The 15,187-nt window shown below is 51.8% G+C and overlaps 4 protein-coding genes across 4 annotated transcripts; 2 read left to right on the forward strand and 2 right to left on the reverse strand.

Annotated features, from left to right (window-relative positions):
- Positions 1–2,618: 2,618 nt before the first annotated feature.
- On the forward strand, positions 2,619–4,600 carry N7515_005866 (acyl--CoA ligase; the record flags this gene model as incomplete). The annotated part of the gene is made up of 6 exons (XM_056666610.1): positions 2,619–3,229; positions 3,285–3,752; positions 3,827–4,130; positions 4,168–4,271; positions 4,325–4,478; positions 4,541–4,600. 6 exons carry the CDS (start codon positions 2,619–2,621, stop codon positions 4,598–4,600), a joined length of 1,701 nt encoding a protein of 566 aa, XP_056520206.1.
- A 180-nt stretch (positions 4,601–4,780) lies between these two features.
- N7515_005867 (uncharacterized protein) lies at positions 4,781–5,119 on the reverse strand (the record flags this gene model as incomplete). Its single annotated transcript, XM_056666611.1, has 1 exon — positions 4,781–5,119. One exon carries the CDS (start codon positions 5,117–5,119, stop codon positions 4,781–4,783), a length of 339 nt encoding a protein of 112 aa, XP_056520207.1.
- A 785-nt stretch (positions 5,120–5,904) lies between these two features.
- Positions 5,905–7,188, forward strand: N7515_005868 (Zn(II)2Cys6 transcription factor domain-containing protein; the record flags this gene model as incomplete). Its single annotated transcript, XM_056666612.1, has 2 exons — positions 5,905–5,985; positions 6,037–7,188. The coding sequence occupies 2 exons, from the start codon at positions 5,905–5,907 to the stop codon at positions 7,186–7,188; spliced, it is 1,233 nt and encodes a 410-aa protein (XP_056520208.1).
- A 1,250-nt stretch (positions 7,189–8,438) lies between these two features.
- Positions 8,439–11,285, reverse strand: N7515_005869 (SH3 domain protein; the record flags this gene model as incomplete). Its single annotated transcript, XM_056666613.1, has 2 exons — positions 8,439–11,174; positions 11,229–11,285. 2 exons carry the CDS (start codon positions 11,283–11,285, stop codon positions 8,439–8,441), a joined length of 2,793 nt encoding a protein of 930 aa, XP_056520209.1.
- Between the last annotated feature and the right edge of the window lie 3,902 nt (positions 11,286–15,187).

Below are 15,187 nucleotides of genomic sequence, written 5' to 3' on the forward strand. Positions count from 1 at the left end.
GCTAGCGCGGTTCGTCATCTGGCTTATCAGATCTCGAAGTCTATCGAGAAGCAACCAAGTGGCCGGACAAGAGGCTTTCAGCCACGTGATATACTCACAGAAACACTCGGCAGTACGCTCTCCAAGGCTGTACGGAGTTTCAATGACCTCGTCGTCGAAGGATCGTGGGAACAAGAAAAAGATCTCAGCGGGATGACCTCAACTCCTATTGCTGTTCTAGATGAGATTGCAGAAAGAGAATGACACTGAATAGCACGAGATTGCTGCCGCCGGCCGGTACAGTTTCGGCTCTACTTTTCTACAGTATTACAGGCGTCTAACAAATAAAAGCAACGTACCTAGGCGCGATAAAGTTGATTTTGCTAATCAGGAGTGGCTCCTAGTTATATTAACAATACTAGTTAATACGTACCTACTTCACAGCCAGTTTACCCTCGCTTCGTTCGGGCGGCTTGAAGGCGAAGTCCGTAGGTAGTCAGTAAGCTAATGGCAGGAAATTGATATTAGTATTGGTTATAACCCTACATCTGATTAACTTGTACAGCTGACTCCGTTGTATGGAAGCGCTGTACGACCTCTGGAAAGACGGCATTTTCTGTTGCATCCGAGCCCTCTACGCGTAGGACCGATAGATTGGCCACATATGTTACCCTCGATCCACACCCACCCTTTTTAACGACTGTCCCTGGCTCTTATTAATCGTCATAGCGAAACAGAGATGGAGTGGAAACTGCATCCGACGGAGAGTGAAGGATAGCTGGCCCTCGGTCGTCGCCAATGGCACACGCGGGATCGTGTGCTCCGCCGCTTTATAGTTGCCAGCAATGATACGGGTAGTACTGGGGACGAAATGCAACGGGCGTGGCCACTGCAGCAGTATTAACCTCGCTCCGAACATGTAGTAACTGGAGATGACGGCATCCGTGGCAGGTTTTGAGCTCGACATTTCTGTCGTTGAGGAAGGCAGTCAGCAGTTGACTGGTACCGCACCAGCTACAGCGCTTTTCAGCAGTATGCACAGGGGCGTCGCTCTGGACCTGTCTAGACTGTTGATGGCGGCATCCGTAGCAGCACTTAAGCTCGACATTTCTGTCGTTGAGGAACTTAGCCAGCGGTCGATTGTTACTGCACCGGCTACAGCGCTTGGTCGGCGACGGGTCGCCTACATCCGCGGCGGGATTTTCAGCAGTATGCACAGGGGCGTCACTCTCGACCTGTCTAGACTGAGGATGACGGCATCCGTAGCAGCACATAAGCTCGACATTTCTGTCGTTGAGGAACTCAGCCAGCAGTCGATTGTTACTGCACCGGCTACAGCGCTTGGTCGGCGAGGGGGCGCCTACATCCGCGGCGGGATTTTCAGCAGTATGCACAGGGGCGTCGCTCGGGGCGTCGCTCTCGACCTGTCTAGACTGTTGATGGCGGCATCCGTGGCAGCACTTAAGCTCGACATTTCTGTCGTTTAGGAAGGCAGTCAGCGGTCGATTGTTACTGCACCGGCTACAGCGCTTGGTCGGCGACGGGTCGCCTACATCCATGGCGGGATTTTCAGCAGTATGCACAGGGGCGTCACTCTCGACCTATCTAGACTGGGGATGACGGCATCCGTAGCAGCACCTAAGCTCGACGTTTCTGTTTTGGAGGAACTTAGCCAGCGGTCGATTGATACGGCACCGGCTACAGCGCTTGGTCGGCGACGGGTCGCCTACATCCGTGGCGGGATTTTCAGCAGTATGCACAGGGGCGTCGCTCTCGACCTGTCTAGACGGTTGATGGCGGCATCCGTAGCAGCACTTAAGCTCGACATTTCTGTTGTTGAAGAACTCAGCCAGCGGTCGATTGATACGGCACCGGCTACAGCACTTGGTCGGCGACGCGTCGCCTACATCCGCGGCGGGATTTTCAGCAGTATGCACAGGGGCGTCACTTTCGACCTGTCTAGACTGGCGATGACGGCATCCGTGGCAGGTTTTAAACTCGTAACTGTCGTTGAGGAACGCACTGAGGGGCCGTTTGCCATGGCACCGGCTACAGCTCTTGGTAGACGAACGGGCGTTTAGATCGGCGGCGGAAGGCTCACGCAGTGGTGTTGGATGGGAGGTAGGATTCGACATGGCAAGACGCAGTAGATTTGAGATGGAAGCAACGCGAGAACAGGTACCGGTCCTGGAAAATCACAGATGCCAGCATGTTACGGCGGTGACTAACGGCAGAATAACGTCCTCCACCAATTACATCCCGGGAATCCATATCTACTTGAGGGTCCCAAAGAAATCAACGCTCAGCAACTGAAGCCGGGCGCCCGGCGAACGCCAAAGCCCCTCGTGTTATTGATTGGACGTTTTGTCGAGCGTACAATCATTTTTGTCACGTGAAGGGGGTTCCCGCGTAGCGAGGGTACTCCGTACTCCGTACTTATCCCCGGATACGCAGTATGAGACCCACCGAGCACTCAGTGAGCCAATCACTGAATGCGCTCATATCATGTAGGCCGAGGCTCCACCTACAATTGTAAGCTTACTACAGTAGCTTATGTAGAATTTATTTCTACTCCTTCACTTTCTCGACTCTTGATCCGTCATTATATTAGTATCACCGCGCGGGCGAAATATCTAAGTATGCCACAGAAATCACGATGGAACGTTCCTGTTCCGGAAGTGGACATTCCCACGTATCTCTTCGGCTCCCCTACAGCTCCACTAGGCGATGCTCTCGCCTTTGCTGACGCCGACGACCCAGAGACACTACGTTTGACTTGGACTCAGCTCCGTCTCTGGTCACAGCGATTAGCCGCAGGATTACGAGCCGCGGGGTTAAAAGAAGGGGACCGGGTTCTTTTCCTCAGCGGCAACGATGTTCTATTCCCCGTCGTCAACCTCGGCATAATTATGGCCGGTGGCATATACCAGTCCGCAAATCCTCACTCCAATGCCCGCGAGTTGGCATACCAGCTCGGTCTCACAACGCCGAGCTTTATCCTGGCGAGTGATGCCACTCTAGCCTGCGCTCTGGAGGCCGCGGAGATTGTGGGCATGGGGCGGGAACGTATCTTCATGTTTGACGATGCTCCGCTCATCAAGGATGACGGCGGCAATGATAGTGTTAAAACTGGAGTGAAGCATTGGAAGCATTTACTGGCGCCGAAAGAGGTCGGCAGTCGCTTCGTTTGGAAGAAGCTAACCCCGGAGGAATCAAAGTCGACAACTGTCTATATGATAATGACATCGGGGTTTGTCACTTCGGGATTCTTGATGTCTCCAATGGGGCTAATTTTTAATTGACAGAACCACCGGTCTTCCGAAAGCAGCGGAGGCTTCACATTATAGCATTATCGCAAACTGCGTTCAGACAGATTTTATGATGAGCCTCGATCCCAACCTCCACACGAAAGAGCTGGCGGCCAAAAATTCCAGGTGGTTGTGTACAATTCCACTCTACCATGGTCTGGCACTGTGCTATTTTTGCACCATCTCCATCGCGAGACGGGTGCCATCGTACATCATGGCGAAGTACGAGATCCACCGTTTGCTTGAAAACATCCAGAGATTCCGTATCACAGAGCTGCACCTTGTGCCGCCCATAATCGTGGCCATGACCAAGAATCCCGCAGTGAAGAGTGGAAAGTATGACATTAGCAGCATCACCAAGACTTTCTCGTGTGCTGCACCGTTAGGTCCAGAACCGACTTTACAATACGAGTCGCTGTGGCCCAAAGGACAAGTAAATGTCAAGCAGGGCCTTGCGTCGACTGAGTTAGTCTCCTCTCTTTCGTTAAATAACAATTAGTATAGCTTAAAGTCGAGGCCTATGCTGACTCTGCCCACAGATCCTGCTGCAACACTATCGGTTGGGATCCTACCCTAGCCGCAATAGCCGGCTCTGTTGGAGAACCCATGCCGAACTGTGAGATCAAGCTGATGGATGATGATGATAATGAGGTTGCGCGGGGACAAACAGGAGAAATATGGTTCCGTGGTCCCAACATTATGAAGGGTTACTGGCAAAATAAAAAGGCGACTGATGAGGCTATCACCCCAGACGGATGGTTGAGGACAGGAGATGTGGCACGCCAGGACGAGCATGGGTGGTATTACGTCGTGGATCGGAAGAAGGCAGGTCGTAGAGGGCGTGTGAGTAACGAGAACAACGGCTAACATCCTGTGGTAGGAAATGATCAAGGTGAAAGGCGTCCAGGTGTGGCCTGCCGAGCTCGAAGCACTCCTTCTCGATCATCCTGCTGTTAATGATGCCGCTGTCATCGGCGTGAGAAAGTGAGGCTTGACGGATTTTTCTTACACGGGCATTATTGAACTAATCAATACAGGGACGGCGAGGAGTACCCTCGCGCCTATGTTGTAGCAGCGTCAGGAGCATCCGTTTCTGAGGACGACATTATGCAATTCGTCAACAGCAAGGTATCAACGATCAAGAGACTCACAGGAGGTGTAGTCTTCACCGAGGCCATCCCTAAAGCTCCGGTACGTGCCACTCAAATACTGTGTAGTTATAAGCGCATATTGACATTCGATGTGATGTCTAGTCTGGGAAAATCTTGCGAAGATTTCTCAGAGATTCCTTCGCGAAGGAGTCGAAATTGTAAACTAGTTCGATTTCGTGGGAACCCTTTTTTCGAAGGACAAAACTTCCCCAAAAGTATAGGCATGGTGCCAACCTTGAAACGACTACAATAGGTACTTACTGCAACGAATACCTTAGGTAGTCTCATAGGTACATTTTGATCCAAGGCTTCCTTTCTCATACGTTGAATATCAAGATCGAATCACAATTTCAACCATTTCCCCAGCCCGCCAACAACGGTCCCTTTCTTCACCTCGCCATCGCTAAAAGGCATATCAAAACCGCCCGTAATCGTCACCCCGTTCTTGAGCCTGAGTTGAATCTGGTCCTTTTGTATGGGCGACGGCTCGAACTCAGCAGCTTCTTTGTGTAGTTGATCGGCCGACTCATAGGAGACATCGGCATTTGGAACGGAAAAAGACTGCACAAAGCTGCCTAGATTTCCCGCGAATATATACTGAAACCCTTCAACCTCGAATTGACCGAGGACACGTCCCTTGTCACTTGTGAGGGTGCCGGTTCCTTGGGGCATGTCTTTCATGGATATGTCAGTATTTGAAGTAAACACTGATTACTTAGAATCATCGAAGAGCAAAGCTTACTGTGAAGAGTTGTTGAAAAACGTGCTGATATCGGCATCTGAGATATGGATCTAGGGGTTATTCCATCCTTATTTAAAGAGACAGGATGGAGAAGAGCGGTCAACTCTAAGAGAGGTAAAGGGGGATACCTGTGCGTCCGATGTCATACATGCAGCCCAGTGGAGAGCTGTGCTTGGCTCGAGGGTGTGGATCTCGAGTCTTATCGAGGCGTTCATAAGACACGTGATAAGCAAGGTGTGATACATACCAGAGGTGCATGACCACCAATTGGCGATTTAGATAGCTGATAGGTTTCCAGCCTTGCCCAGAGGACCGGATTGAGACCTGCTTCAGTGGGATACATTGTACGCACACTGTCTTGGTGATCTGCAAAGGGTATTCCGAGCATCGGTGAGACTCGACGTGGATATGGACCTGTAAGCGACTTCATAAAGTCGGATCTAGGATATCATACGGTCATACCAATACTATCGTCTATCTCCAAGAGCCTGAACACCTCTCTATGTAAAGTATCTTTTGGTGTTTGGAGAGAGTCAAGACAGTCGCGACTTCCCCGTCATGACCGAAGATGATAGCGCTAACCACATTAGGTTAGCCCAGCCCCTTAGCACTAAAGACAAAGTTGCGCCTCCGCAAAATCCGCCAGGATACTCCTAGATTCCTCTTAAAGGCTTGGGTCCACTACGATTCGTACAACCTCATGGGTTCTTGAGCCCCAATCGACATGGCCACATTTCCACCAGGTCGCCGCTCGCACCGAAAGTCGCGGGCAGGATGCGCGCAATGCAAAAAGCGGAAAGTCAAGGTAAGAGACACATCATTATTTCCCCACGATAGTCAACTCATTCTGCAACAGTGCGATGAGAGCCGGCCTCATTGCCGCAACTGTGAAAAGCACGGGGTGGTCTGTTCCTTCACCAGCACCCCATCCGCACTCTTGACCCCAAAAGCGGAAAGCGCAGTATCACCAGTCTCACTATCTGGACCCGAAAGTGTGGGATCCGGAAGAGCTCCTCCTTCAGCACAAGGACCACAGCTATTGCCAAGTCTGTCTTCGTTGGGACCATTTCCTTCGACATTGGCTGTTTTCGACCTAGAGTTGTTGCACCACTGGACAACATCAACTTGCTACACGCTATCACGAAGCCCAGCAGTACAGACTGTTTGGCGAGATGAAGCACCTCGCATTGGCTTTGCGACGCCCGCAGTATTGCACACCTTGTTGGCATTTTCCGCGCTACATTTAGCCCGCTCGGATGAATCCCGACGCGGAACTTGCCTTGCTCATGCACAGATGCACCATAGCACGGCGGTGAGACAGATAATCCCACTTGTCTCACCTCTTGCCCGAGACAACGGTGCTGCGCTTTTCCTTTTCTCTACTCTGACATGCATGTTCTCCTGCGCCAAGCCCTCAGAAGACGGCGATTTTCTAGTCCTCTTTGAACGAGGCACTCTGTCAGAATGGGCCCGACTTTTCCGAGGGACGACGACCGTTATCCGCACAGGCGGGGAAGATCTTCGTACTGGGAGGTTAGCGCCGATTTTCACAAACGGGACATATCTGGTTGCTGCCCATAGATCACCACAGGCTCTTGAACAGGGTAAACCCCATGTCTGGGAGTTGCAACGGATGATGTGGAGGGAGTGTGCGGCTGACCCGTCGCTTCGGAGCATCTACCAGGATGCTATAGATGAACTCGCGCGAACACTGGGTCTAGCCATTAAGCCTGGCGTCACGCGGAGGCTGGAGACTGCAGATGTCTTTCGATGGCTTCTTGATGTGTCGGATGAGTATCTAAATCTTCTGTGCCAGGAAGCTCCGATTGCGCTTGTTGTATTTGCTTATTGGTGTGCGTCCGTTCGTCAGATCGAGTGGATGTGGTGGATGGAAGGTCTAAGCTCGCGTCTTATGACACAAATCTACTCTGTGTTGGATCAGAGGTATCGAGACTGGCTCTCGTGGCCTCGGGATATCATAACTGGGAGTTATGATCAGTTCAATTGAGTCAACATTATAGTGGTCCCATATTTCCCTCGCTTCAGGGTGGGTCCTGCGGGCGTTTGCACGTCGGTGCGATACACATATGATTTATCAACACGATAAACAAACCAAGAGAAGAGGGTCAGGGCTTGACATACTGGCAGAGTATGGCGAGACAGGGACGACGGACAGTATTGCAAGGGCGATCAGGTCATCTCTCAGGGGTTTCGCCCAGGCAGAATGCGCGGCCATACTTCTGCGCGAGGTAACAGGACGGGCATTGTGTACATGAAGTCTTAGCGACCGAATCTACGCGCGGAACTCTACTTATACGCCCAAAGACGGACGCTCAATCCGGCAAATCAGTACCTTCCCTCTTCCGTGATTCGAGGTGGGTACAGCTTGGTCTGGCCTTCGACTGGATAGATTATTACGCCTCTAGTTGATTTCTACAAATCTCGCACCCACTGATAGCCAGGTGTTGATAATGATTCCAAATTTCAGTTCTAATCAACATGGATTGTCTGTTGCCAGGAGGTGACTGAAGATCTACGTCGAATTCCATCGGATTGTTGTGTTGGTAAAACTAGCGACATTCTCTGAGGTATGAAGGTGAGGGAGATACATGCCTGACATGAATGTAAGAACTGGGGCACCCAGGTCTCAAACACTACCTGGCCGTGATACAGTTCATTGCGCCCTGAAGGCAAATTCATTGCACATCAGGGGTTGATGACGAGGGGCCGGATTAGCTACTGACCAATCAGCATCAACAATACCTGGATCAATTTGATACTTGGCTACGAAATTTAGCCAATCATCATTTGCAAAAGTAGTAACTGGGGCTACCCGGTCTTGGCAGGTTTTGTGATTGGCCAGATCCTTTAGATAGATGAGCTTATTTAAACCTTCCTCATCCCTATTAACTATTTGACTTTCTGTTATTTTTTGCTCTCAATGTAGAAAGGACTACAGGAAAGACGAACCATGACTCTGGAGAAATAGACCAAGGTTTCGTACACCGCATGTTTACGTGTAGCTATTGCAACGCTTATGGACGGTAAGAGTACATACATCCCTCTAAAAAAGAGCAGCCAAGCTCCCACAGCATTCAAATTCATAAATCCAATCATCATAACTATCATAACAATGCAAGTGAACAGCTCAAAAGAAAGCAACGAAAAGAACTAAACCAAACCAAACCTGTCCTAGCAGGTCAAGTATGCATATCATGTCACAGCGCTGTGAAACCAAAATGCCAAATCAAATCCTCTTCACCTATGAACAACCTCCCTGATAACTTCGACATGCGTACCGGGAAACAGCCCCGTCCGCCCAGCATAGCAACCCCAAAACCAATCATCATTGATATTCTCCGCCTCAGTGATATGCGCACCGCGCGGGAATACCAACTCATCCTCCACCTCGTCTTCCGGATACCACGACCAAAGGGCATGAACAACGAGTCCAACACCCCCATCGGGCGGAAACCGACGGAACGGCGAGATACCCTGGCCCTGAGCAGCGACAGCACCAGAAGAGGACGGGTTGGAGAGATCAGAAGCAGAGACGGCACCTCCACTACTGCCGGTCATGGGGCCGAGCCCACCGCGTAGACGAGACGCCTTTTTTCGGCGCTCGGGGCCATCCTTCCAGCTCCAGTCGCCGGTGCCTAGCTCCGGGGAGGCAACGGGGCCACCGGTTGCCGGGGAGGAAGTGGGTGATTGGGATTGTGGTACGTGTTCGTCTTTTAGGGCGCGGCCGCCTACTAGATCGCGGACGATGACGCGGCGCTGGCCTTCTTCGTGGTCTTCGAAGCCGACTACTATCATGCGGTGGCCGGTCAGGCAGCGGCGCCAACCGTTGTGGCCGTTGTCTTTGCTGATTTTGCCTGTGGTCACGAGCTTGAGGTAGCAGTTTGTGCAGACGTCGTAGTCGCCGCCGTTGCATTCTAGGCAGTGATAGCGGGTATTTGAGGCGGGTATTGGATAGGTGCAGATGTCGCAGTTTGTTGAGAATGACAGGATTTTGAAGCTCTCGGTCTCGGATTGTGGCGGGTGGGTGTTTAATGATTCGGTTGGTGGTGGTGGTGTGCTGGACGGTGCCGGTGGGGGTGAACTATACGTGATGCGGCGGACGGGCAATAATGCGTGGGTGCAGCAGAGTCCTTGGTTGACGCAAGAATTACAAAATCCCCAGTCTCCCTCGTTGCACATGTTGCAATTCCAGAAACAGTCATTTGCTGGGGATTGGCACATATCACAGAAGAGACCGCTTTGTACACGGCGTGATGGGTTGTCGTTGGTCATTAGTCTTCCGCCGCTCAATGTTTGATGGGCGGCCTCGGAGGGCCGTTGGCATTTAAACCACACCAGCACATGACCCGAATTATTGATTTGCGCAGGATGGCGAGTAGAGGACAATATCATGCGTTGGAAGGTCTCACGTGCAGATGCGCTGAACCCGGTCCATTGGAGACAGCCGCGTCCTGTGCGGTAACATCGTAGACAAAGGTGGAAGTTCCCGTCCTTGCAACTCGTGCATTTCTTGTGTAGATCATACTGAATGTTGCGTTTTCCACATCGGTCACAGGATATCGAGGGTTCGGGGTATTGTACAGTGGGAGATGAAGGAGCGGCGGATTGAGAAGAAGCAGGTCTCATCCGTCTTTCCGACCGGTTTGGAACGAGGGGCGAGGATGATACCGGAATATTATGTTCCGTGGGAGTCATACGGCGAATTGCACTTGAGGGCGCAGTGCCGGAAGTGGGAGAGTTAGTAAGTGGTTGGCTGGTGACCTGCCTAGAAGAGCTTCGATCTCGCCCGCCAGCCATCGACGCGCCAGATACATTTTGTTCAGACTCTGTGGCACGTCGCGGCCTACCTGAGGAAGACCCTGACCGTAAACGCCCCGTGTGAGAAATACGACGATCTGCAGTCATATCACTAGCGGACCGAGTAGCAGGTCTGATAGCTTCATCTGATGCGGACGCCTGGTTTGTTCGGACAGGCGAGGTCCGTCGACGCCCGCCGCCTTCTTCTGAATTGCGCCTCTGATGGCCCGAGATGCTCGGCCGTGTCGGTGCCGAGTCAAACAGATGTGGCCTAGAGACCGGGGGCCTTCTATTGCCATGGTCCCGGGTAGCTGCTGTTGGTTCCGCCGTCCTCTGAGCGGATTCCGATCTCACATGTGTGCGCGCAGTGGCGTCAGGCTCTTGTCGCGGTTCTCGTCTCTGTTCTTGTCCCTGATGAGATCGCGACCTCTGCATATGCCTCCGACGATAAGCATCCGCAATGCGCTCACTGAGCTCCTCTTCTTGCCCCGGCCCCAGATTCTCGAGATTGATATCGTCCAACAATCCGTCCTCGAGAATCTGCCGTAAGATCTCTTCCTCCATAGTCTCCGCATCGGATGACAAACTCAGCAATGATCGCAGGCTAGACTGATGCTCCACCCGTCGGGTTCGCTCCGAATCATCGGGTCGCAATGTGTGCTGCTGCCGCGACGTATCCCCGTCCCTCCGCCGCCTTGAGCGACCATCCTCCGCATGCCTCTCATCATTGGTACTCCTCTCGCGCGTGCGTGAGCTAAAAGTCGTCCGCCGAGCCTCACGCCGAGCTTGAGCCCGACTTTCGTGCAGACTCAGCTCCCCCACTTCCTCCAAGAGCCGTCCATCATCCTCGTCATCCTCCTCCGGGCGTTCCCCGCCCGATGGCGGTGTTGGGAACACCGTCTCGCCGTGTGTGTATCTAGTCGCAATTTCGGCTTTTTCCTCGGTCGACCTGGCCCGTTCCGGGTGGGCGACCAAGACCATATCCAGCAGTGTTGTTACGGTGGCATTTGGGCGGGTATCGCGCACTTCAGCACGACACGATGGACACGTGAATCGAGTGGAGGCTTGTCGGAGTCGCGACCCCTGTGCGGAGAACCATTCTTTCACACAGGAGCCGCAGAATGTGTGGAGGCAGTCGAGGAGGGTGAGGGGCTGGTAGAGGAGCTCGGTACAAATCTGGGGAAAAGAGCGTTAGGAATGTAAGGGGCGGAAGGATAGACATGCACATACCGAGCATACCAGCTCTTTTTCAAGGTCGGCCAGTCCAGGACTCTGAACTTGCGACATGAGCAGGATTGTGGAAGTGTCCGTGTCTCGTAAACAACACGGATCGCAAATGTGGGAGAAGTGGGCTCCACCCGGTGATCTCCCCCCACAGTCCGCTTACAGCTTCACTTTCACCTTTGACTTCAATGTTCGTCTCTTCGGCTTTGAATTTGGACTGCTTTGTGTTCTTCAGAGAGTTCCGTTATTCTGTACCACTACCGGTGGTAAATCTCTAGGTTCTCCACAGTCGGGGTATTTCGGCAGAAGTGAGCTCCAGGATCCAACTCGTTTCGCATTTGATGGAATCGAGTTGGATGCAAACAGTTTGTGTGGTCGGAAGCAAATTCATTGCAACAAGGCCTTTCATGGTGAGCCTGAGGCCAAGGTGCTCAGCTGAGACCTCCGTGTCAGAATACATTTGTCCTGTTTGTCCTCTAGACATGTGGTTTACGATCCCGAGTGTGCGCTCTAACCAGAATGATATACTCATCGCCTTGAGTCGCTAGGGGGAGTGACGATCAAGGGTATCAGCAGACACATCTATCAAAGCATTTTGTTGCATGGCAATAAATGGATTTACGACACAAGCAACTATGCTGGAGTTCCTCGTTAGTATCTGGGCATCAAGTTCTGATCAAGACCACACGGTTGCGAGAGTTCGCACAGCAGCGGGTCTCCTTCACAGGGTATGCTGGACAAAGGCATTGTATCCAAGGTGCCCACCTGGATGGCCAAACACCGAGATGACTCTATATGCTATTCCTTCTCCATGCCGCATAGTCATCAGCAAACAGAGCGGTCAAAGAAACTTCAACCCCGAGGGACCTGATGCCTGTCACTTCGAGGCTGCATGATGTTCAAAATCGGGCTATAGGGATCTTTACTATTCTACATCTCCCCGACAGAAACCTCCCGCGGATGCAGAGGTGGCGGCAAAGATGCAGCACACGTCCCTCACCGCCACGAAGGCACGACAATCACGATCTATTGGAAGAGGCGAGAGATACCTACCAGTGACAAAGCGATACAAGTCCGAGCACCGAGTCCCTGGACCGACTAGGCCAGCCGCGAAGCAACAGTCTCGGTCGTGTTTTAGTATAGCCTTTAGACGGCGACCTAATGCAAAGGAGGGCTGGTAAGGATCTTGACCCCAGCGAAAGTAAAAGCAATCAGAGAAATGCGAAGTCTCTCTGGACCTCGGCTCCCTTGTGGCGGGCATGACAGGCAGTTGTCCATCAGGTCTGGTTATCATAGGTAGCGGTGAGGGGGTGGCTGCGAGAAAACGAAGAATTGACTTTTAAATACCAATGCCCTCAGAGTCTGAGCACACCGTGAAGTTGGCCGGAACGTCGGAACTACATACCTGCCATTCTGAGCATCATGTGAGTGAAAGCGAGCAACTTTGTGTATCTCTGTGTTATGTGTCTTGTGCTTCGGTGGGCATACAGCTTCACGTAGAAGGTAAACGCCGACGCTGACTTCCTCACGGATTTTTCGGCGCGATGTGCCGTGATTATTTGCAGTAAAAGTGTGGGGAAAGCCCGTGAAAGAAGCTCGGCTTCTAGGGCCCGGTCACTGGCTTCCGCTGTGGCTTGGTGAGATGAGAGGGGAAATGAGATAGCTCCGGAGACATCCAAAATGATGATAGCATCATGTCACCAGGGGGTTGTCTTGGGCAGCTAGTGTTATCAATTGAGGGGAGTGCTTTGCTGTCCATGTCTTGTGATACCTGGGAGCATTGTCAGATCTTTCTTGCCCAGAAAGGCCTGGACATAGAACCCCGTACTATCAGATGCGGGTAAGCTGACGATGTTGCTCGGACAGTATGAGGTGGCATGCACCCCGCAATTGAGGGGCGCAGAGCTACACGCCAAAGTACTCACCTTCTCCGCAGATAGCGGAATTCATGAGAACCGACAAGACTGATGAGTTGAAGTCCGTGCATCAGATGACGTCCGTGCCTGAGGTGCTGCCTCTGTGTTCAGGCAGAGGAGACAAGAGACCGCGATATGCGAATCTTCCTTTAATCTCGTATACGAACAAAAAGTAACTGATCGACCAACATAGAGGCAGCGATCGTCCCTCTTTAGACCCCAAGATACCCCCAAGACCTAACGTTCGAACCTCCAGACCGTCTTTCGAGCGCACGAACAGGGCACTGATCGCCATCCCTTCAATATCCCGGGGGTCAAACCCCCGGGTAGGAGATCAACCCGCTGCCCTCAGGGACCAGGATTCCTCTACCCCGCGTCCTTATCTCAGTTTAGCAACTTCAGATGCCAACGTTTCCATCGCCAGCGGCTAGTCAGTGCCGATGAATCTGAAGTGTGGGCGCCAGACTCGTATTTGCAGAAAGGGCTTTTAATAGCTCTGACATGGAAAACGCCTCTCCCGCTGGGCGTGGAATGATAACGGGACGAGTGCCCACAATGGACCAATCCTATAGCTTGGGCGTATCAAGGCGGTTCTAGAGGCCTGGATGATTACACTTTCTATATTTGTGGCTTGGCCTTTAGGTAATCTACTTGCTGCAGAGATACCTCCAGGGCTGGCCATTCATTATGCTTATACCTAATGTCGAGTGGTGTAGCGAAGTCAATCTAACCAACGACAACTTAGCCGACAACATCAGTCGAAGAGCTCGAAATTAGACTTCAACTTGGACTACGGAGTAATCGACCTTCAATCCATTTAGCTTAAGCAGTCCACGCCAATTAACCGATAACCGTTGTACCTACAAATAGCGCAAGTGGAGATAGCACACTACTTAGCACTCGCAGAGCTTCGGGGTACACCTGCAAGTTGCAAATCACTTTCCTCAGGATCAATTAACGCGACATACCCAGAAACAGGAAGCCGTAAAAGCCATCAACATATCTGAAACCCCTGACTCCTGAGAGGAAAACCGACAATTCAGAAGACGTCATGCACTGACCCCGCCTATCAGTTCGCCGCACTAATGCAGCGCCTTATGCACGCGCAGAACTAAAGACTATCATACATAATGCATGCCCCACCGTCATTGTACTGTCGAGTCATAGCCCCGGGTTTTCGCGCACTGACTACCGCGCCTCCGTTCTGGCCGGCGGTCGAACCTGGGGTGGGGCATTTTAGGGACTTGTTCTATATGTCTCATCTCTATGGTATGCATAAGCGTGGGGCAGTGGACATGTATACAATATAGTCAACATGAATCAGGGGCTACCTAAGAGATCATAGTTTCCAATATTGGTATAGGTGCGCTATGAAGTACGGAGTAGAGACCTTCGAAGTATATACTTTTTCAGGAATATGACTACGATATGCACGACGACCACTCGCAGGGCCCGTGCTGGACCTCAAATGTTCTTACTAAGTCCAGTCCGCATCATGTATACCACCAGGTACATCGTGGCCGGGATGGACTAAAGCGGCTGTCCCTGATCGGCTGATCGTCTCGTGACTCTCGTCAGTGGTTAGTTGATGCGAAGAGGTACAGGAGGTGCCGCTTTGGCTATGGATTTCATTTTAGATGTTCTCTGTGATAAGGTCCGACTCTTCTGAAGACAACGTGTATGGGCTACAGGGATGTTGGAAGGTCATGTGGTGCTCGGTGCAGTGCAATGCAGAAGAGGCGCCCAGGATTTGCGTGACGTGCGACATTGCATAGTCAGCGCCGATGCGCTGCTTGCGTGCGATTCACTCGTTCTTGAGCTATCAGTAGCTCTTGGACCAATCATTGTTGAGGTGCATATCTCGTCTCATCAATGTGTCCGGGCAAGCTGTTCATGGGTGAGACGGGTTGAAACGCCTATGCTGTGCAACACATGAGCAAATAGGAGGGTGGAATGTTGACAACTTTGGAATGTGGTGTAGATGTCTATTCCGAATATCGGATATAAATCTCCAATCCATGTATGCGACCGTGTTCTGCGTGATGGGGA

Source organism: Penicillium bovifimosum, assembly GCF_028826915.1.
Source record: "Penicillium bovifimosum strain IBT 22155 chromosome Unknown utg000005l_segment0_segment0, whole genome shotgun sequence".
Lineage (NCBI taxonomy): Eukaryota > Fungi > Ascomycota > Eurotiomycetes > Eurotiales > Aspergillaceae > Penicillium > Penicillium bovifimosum.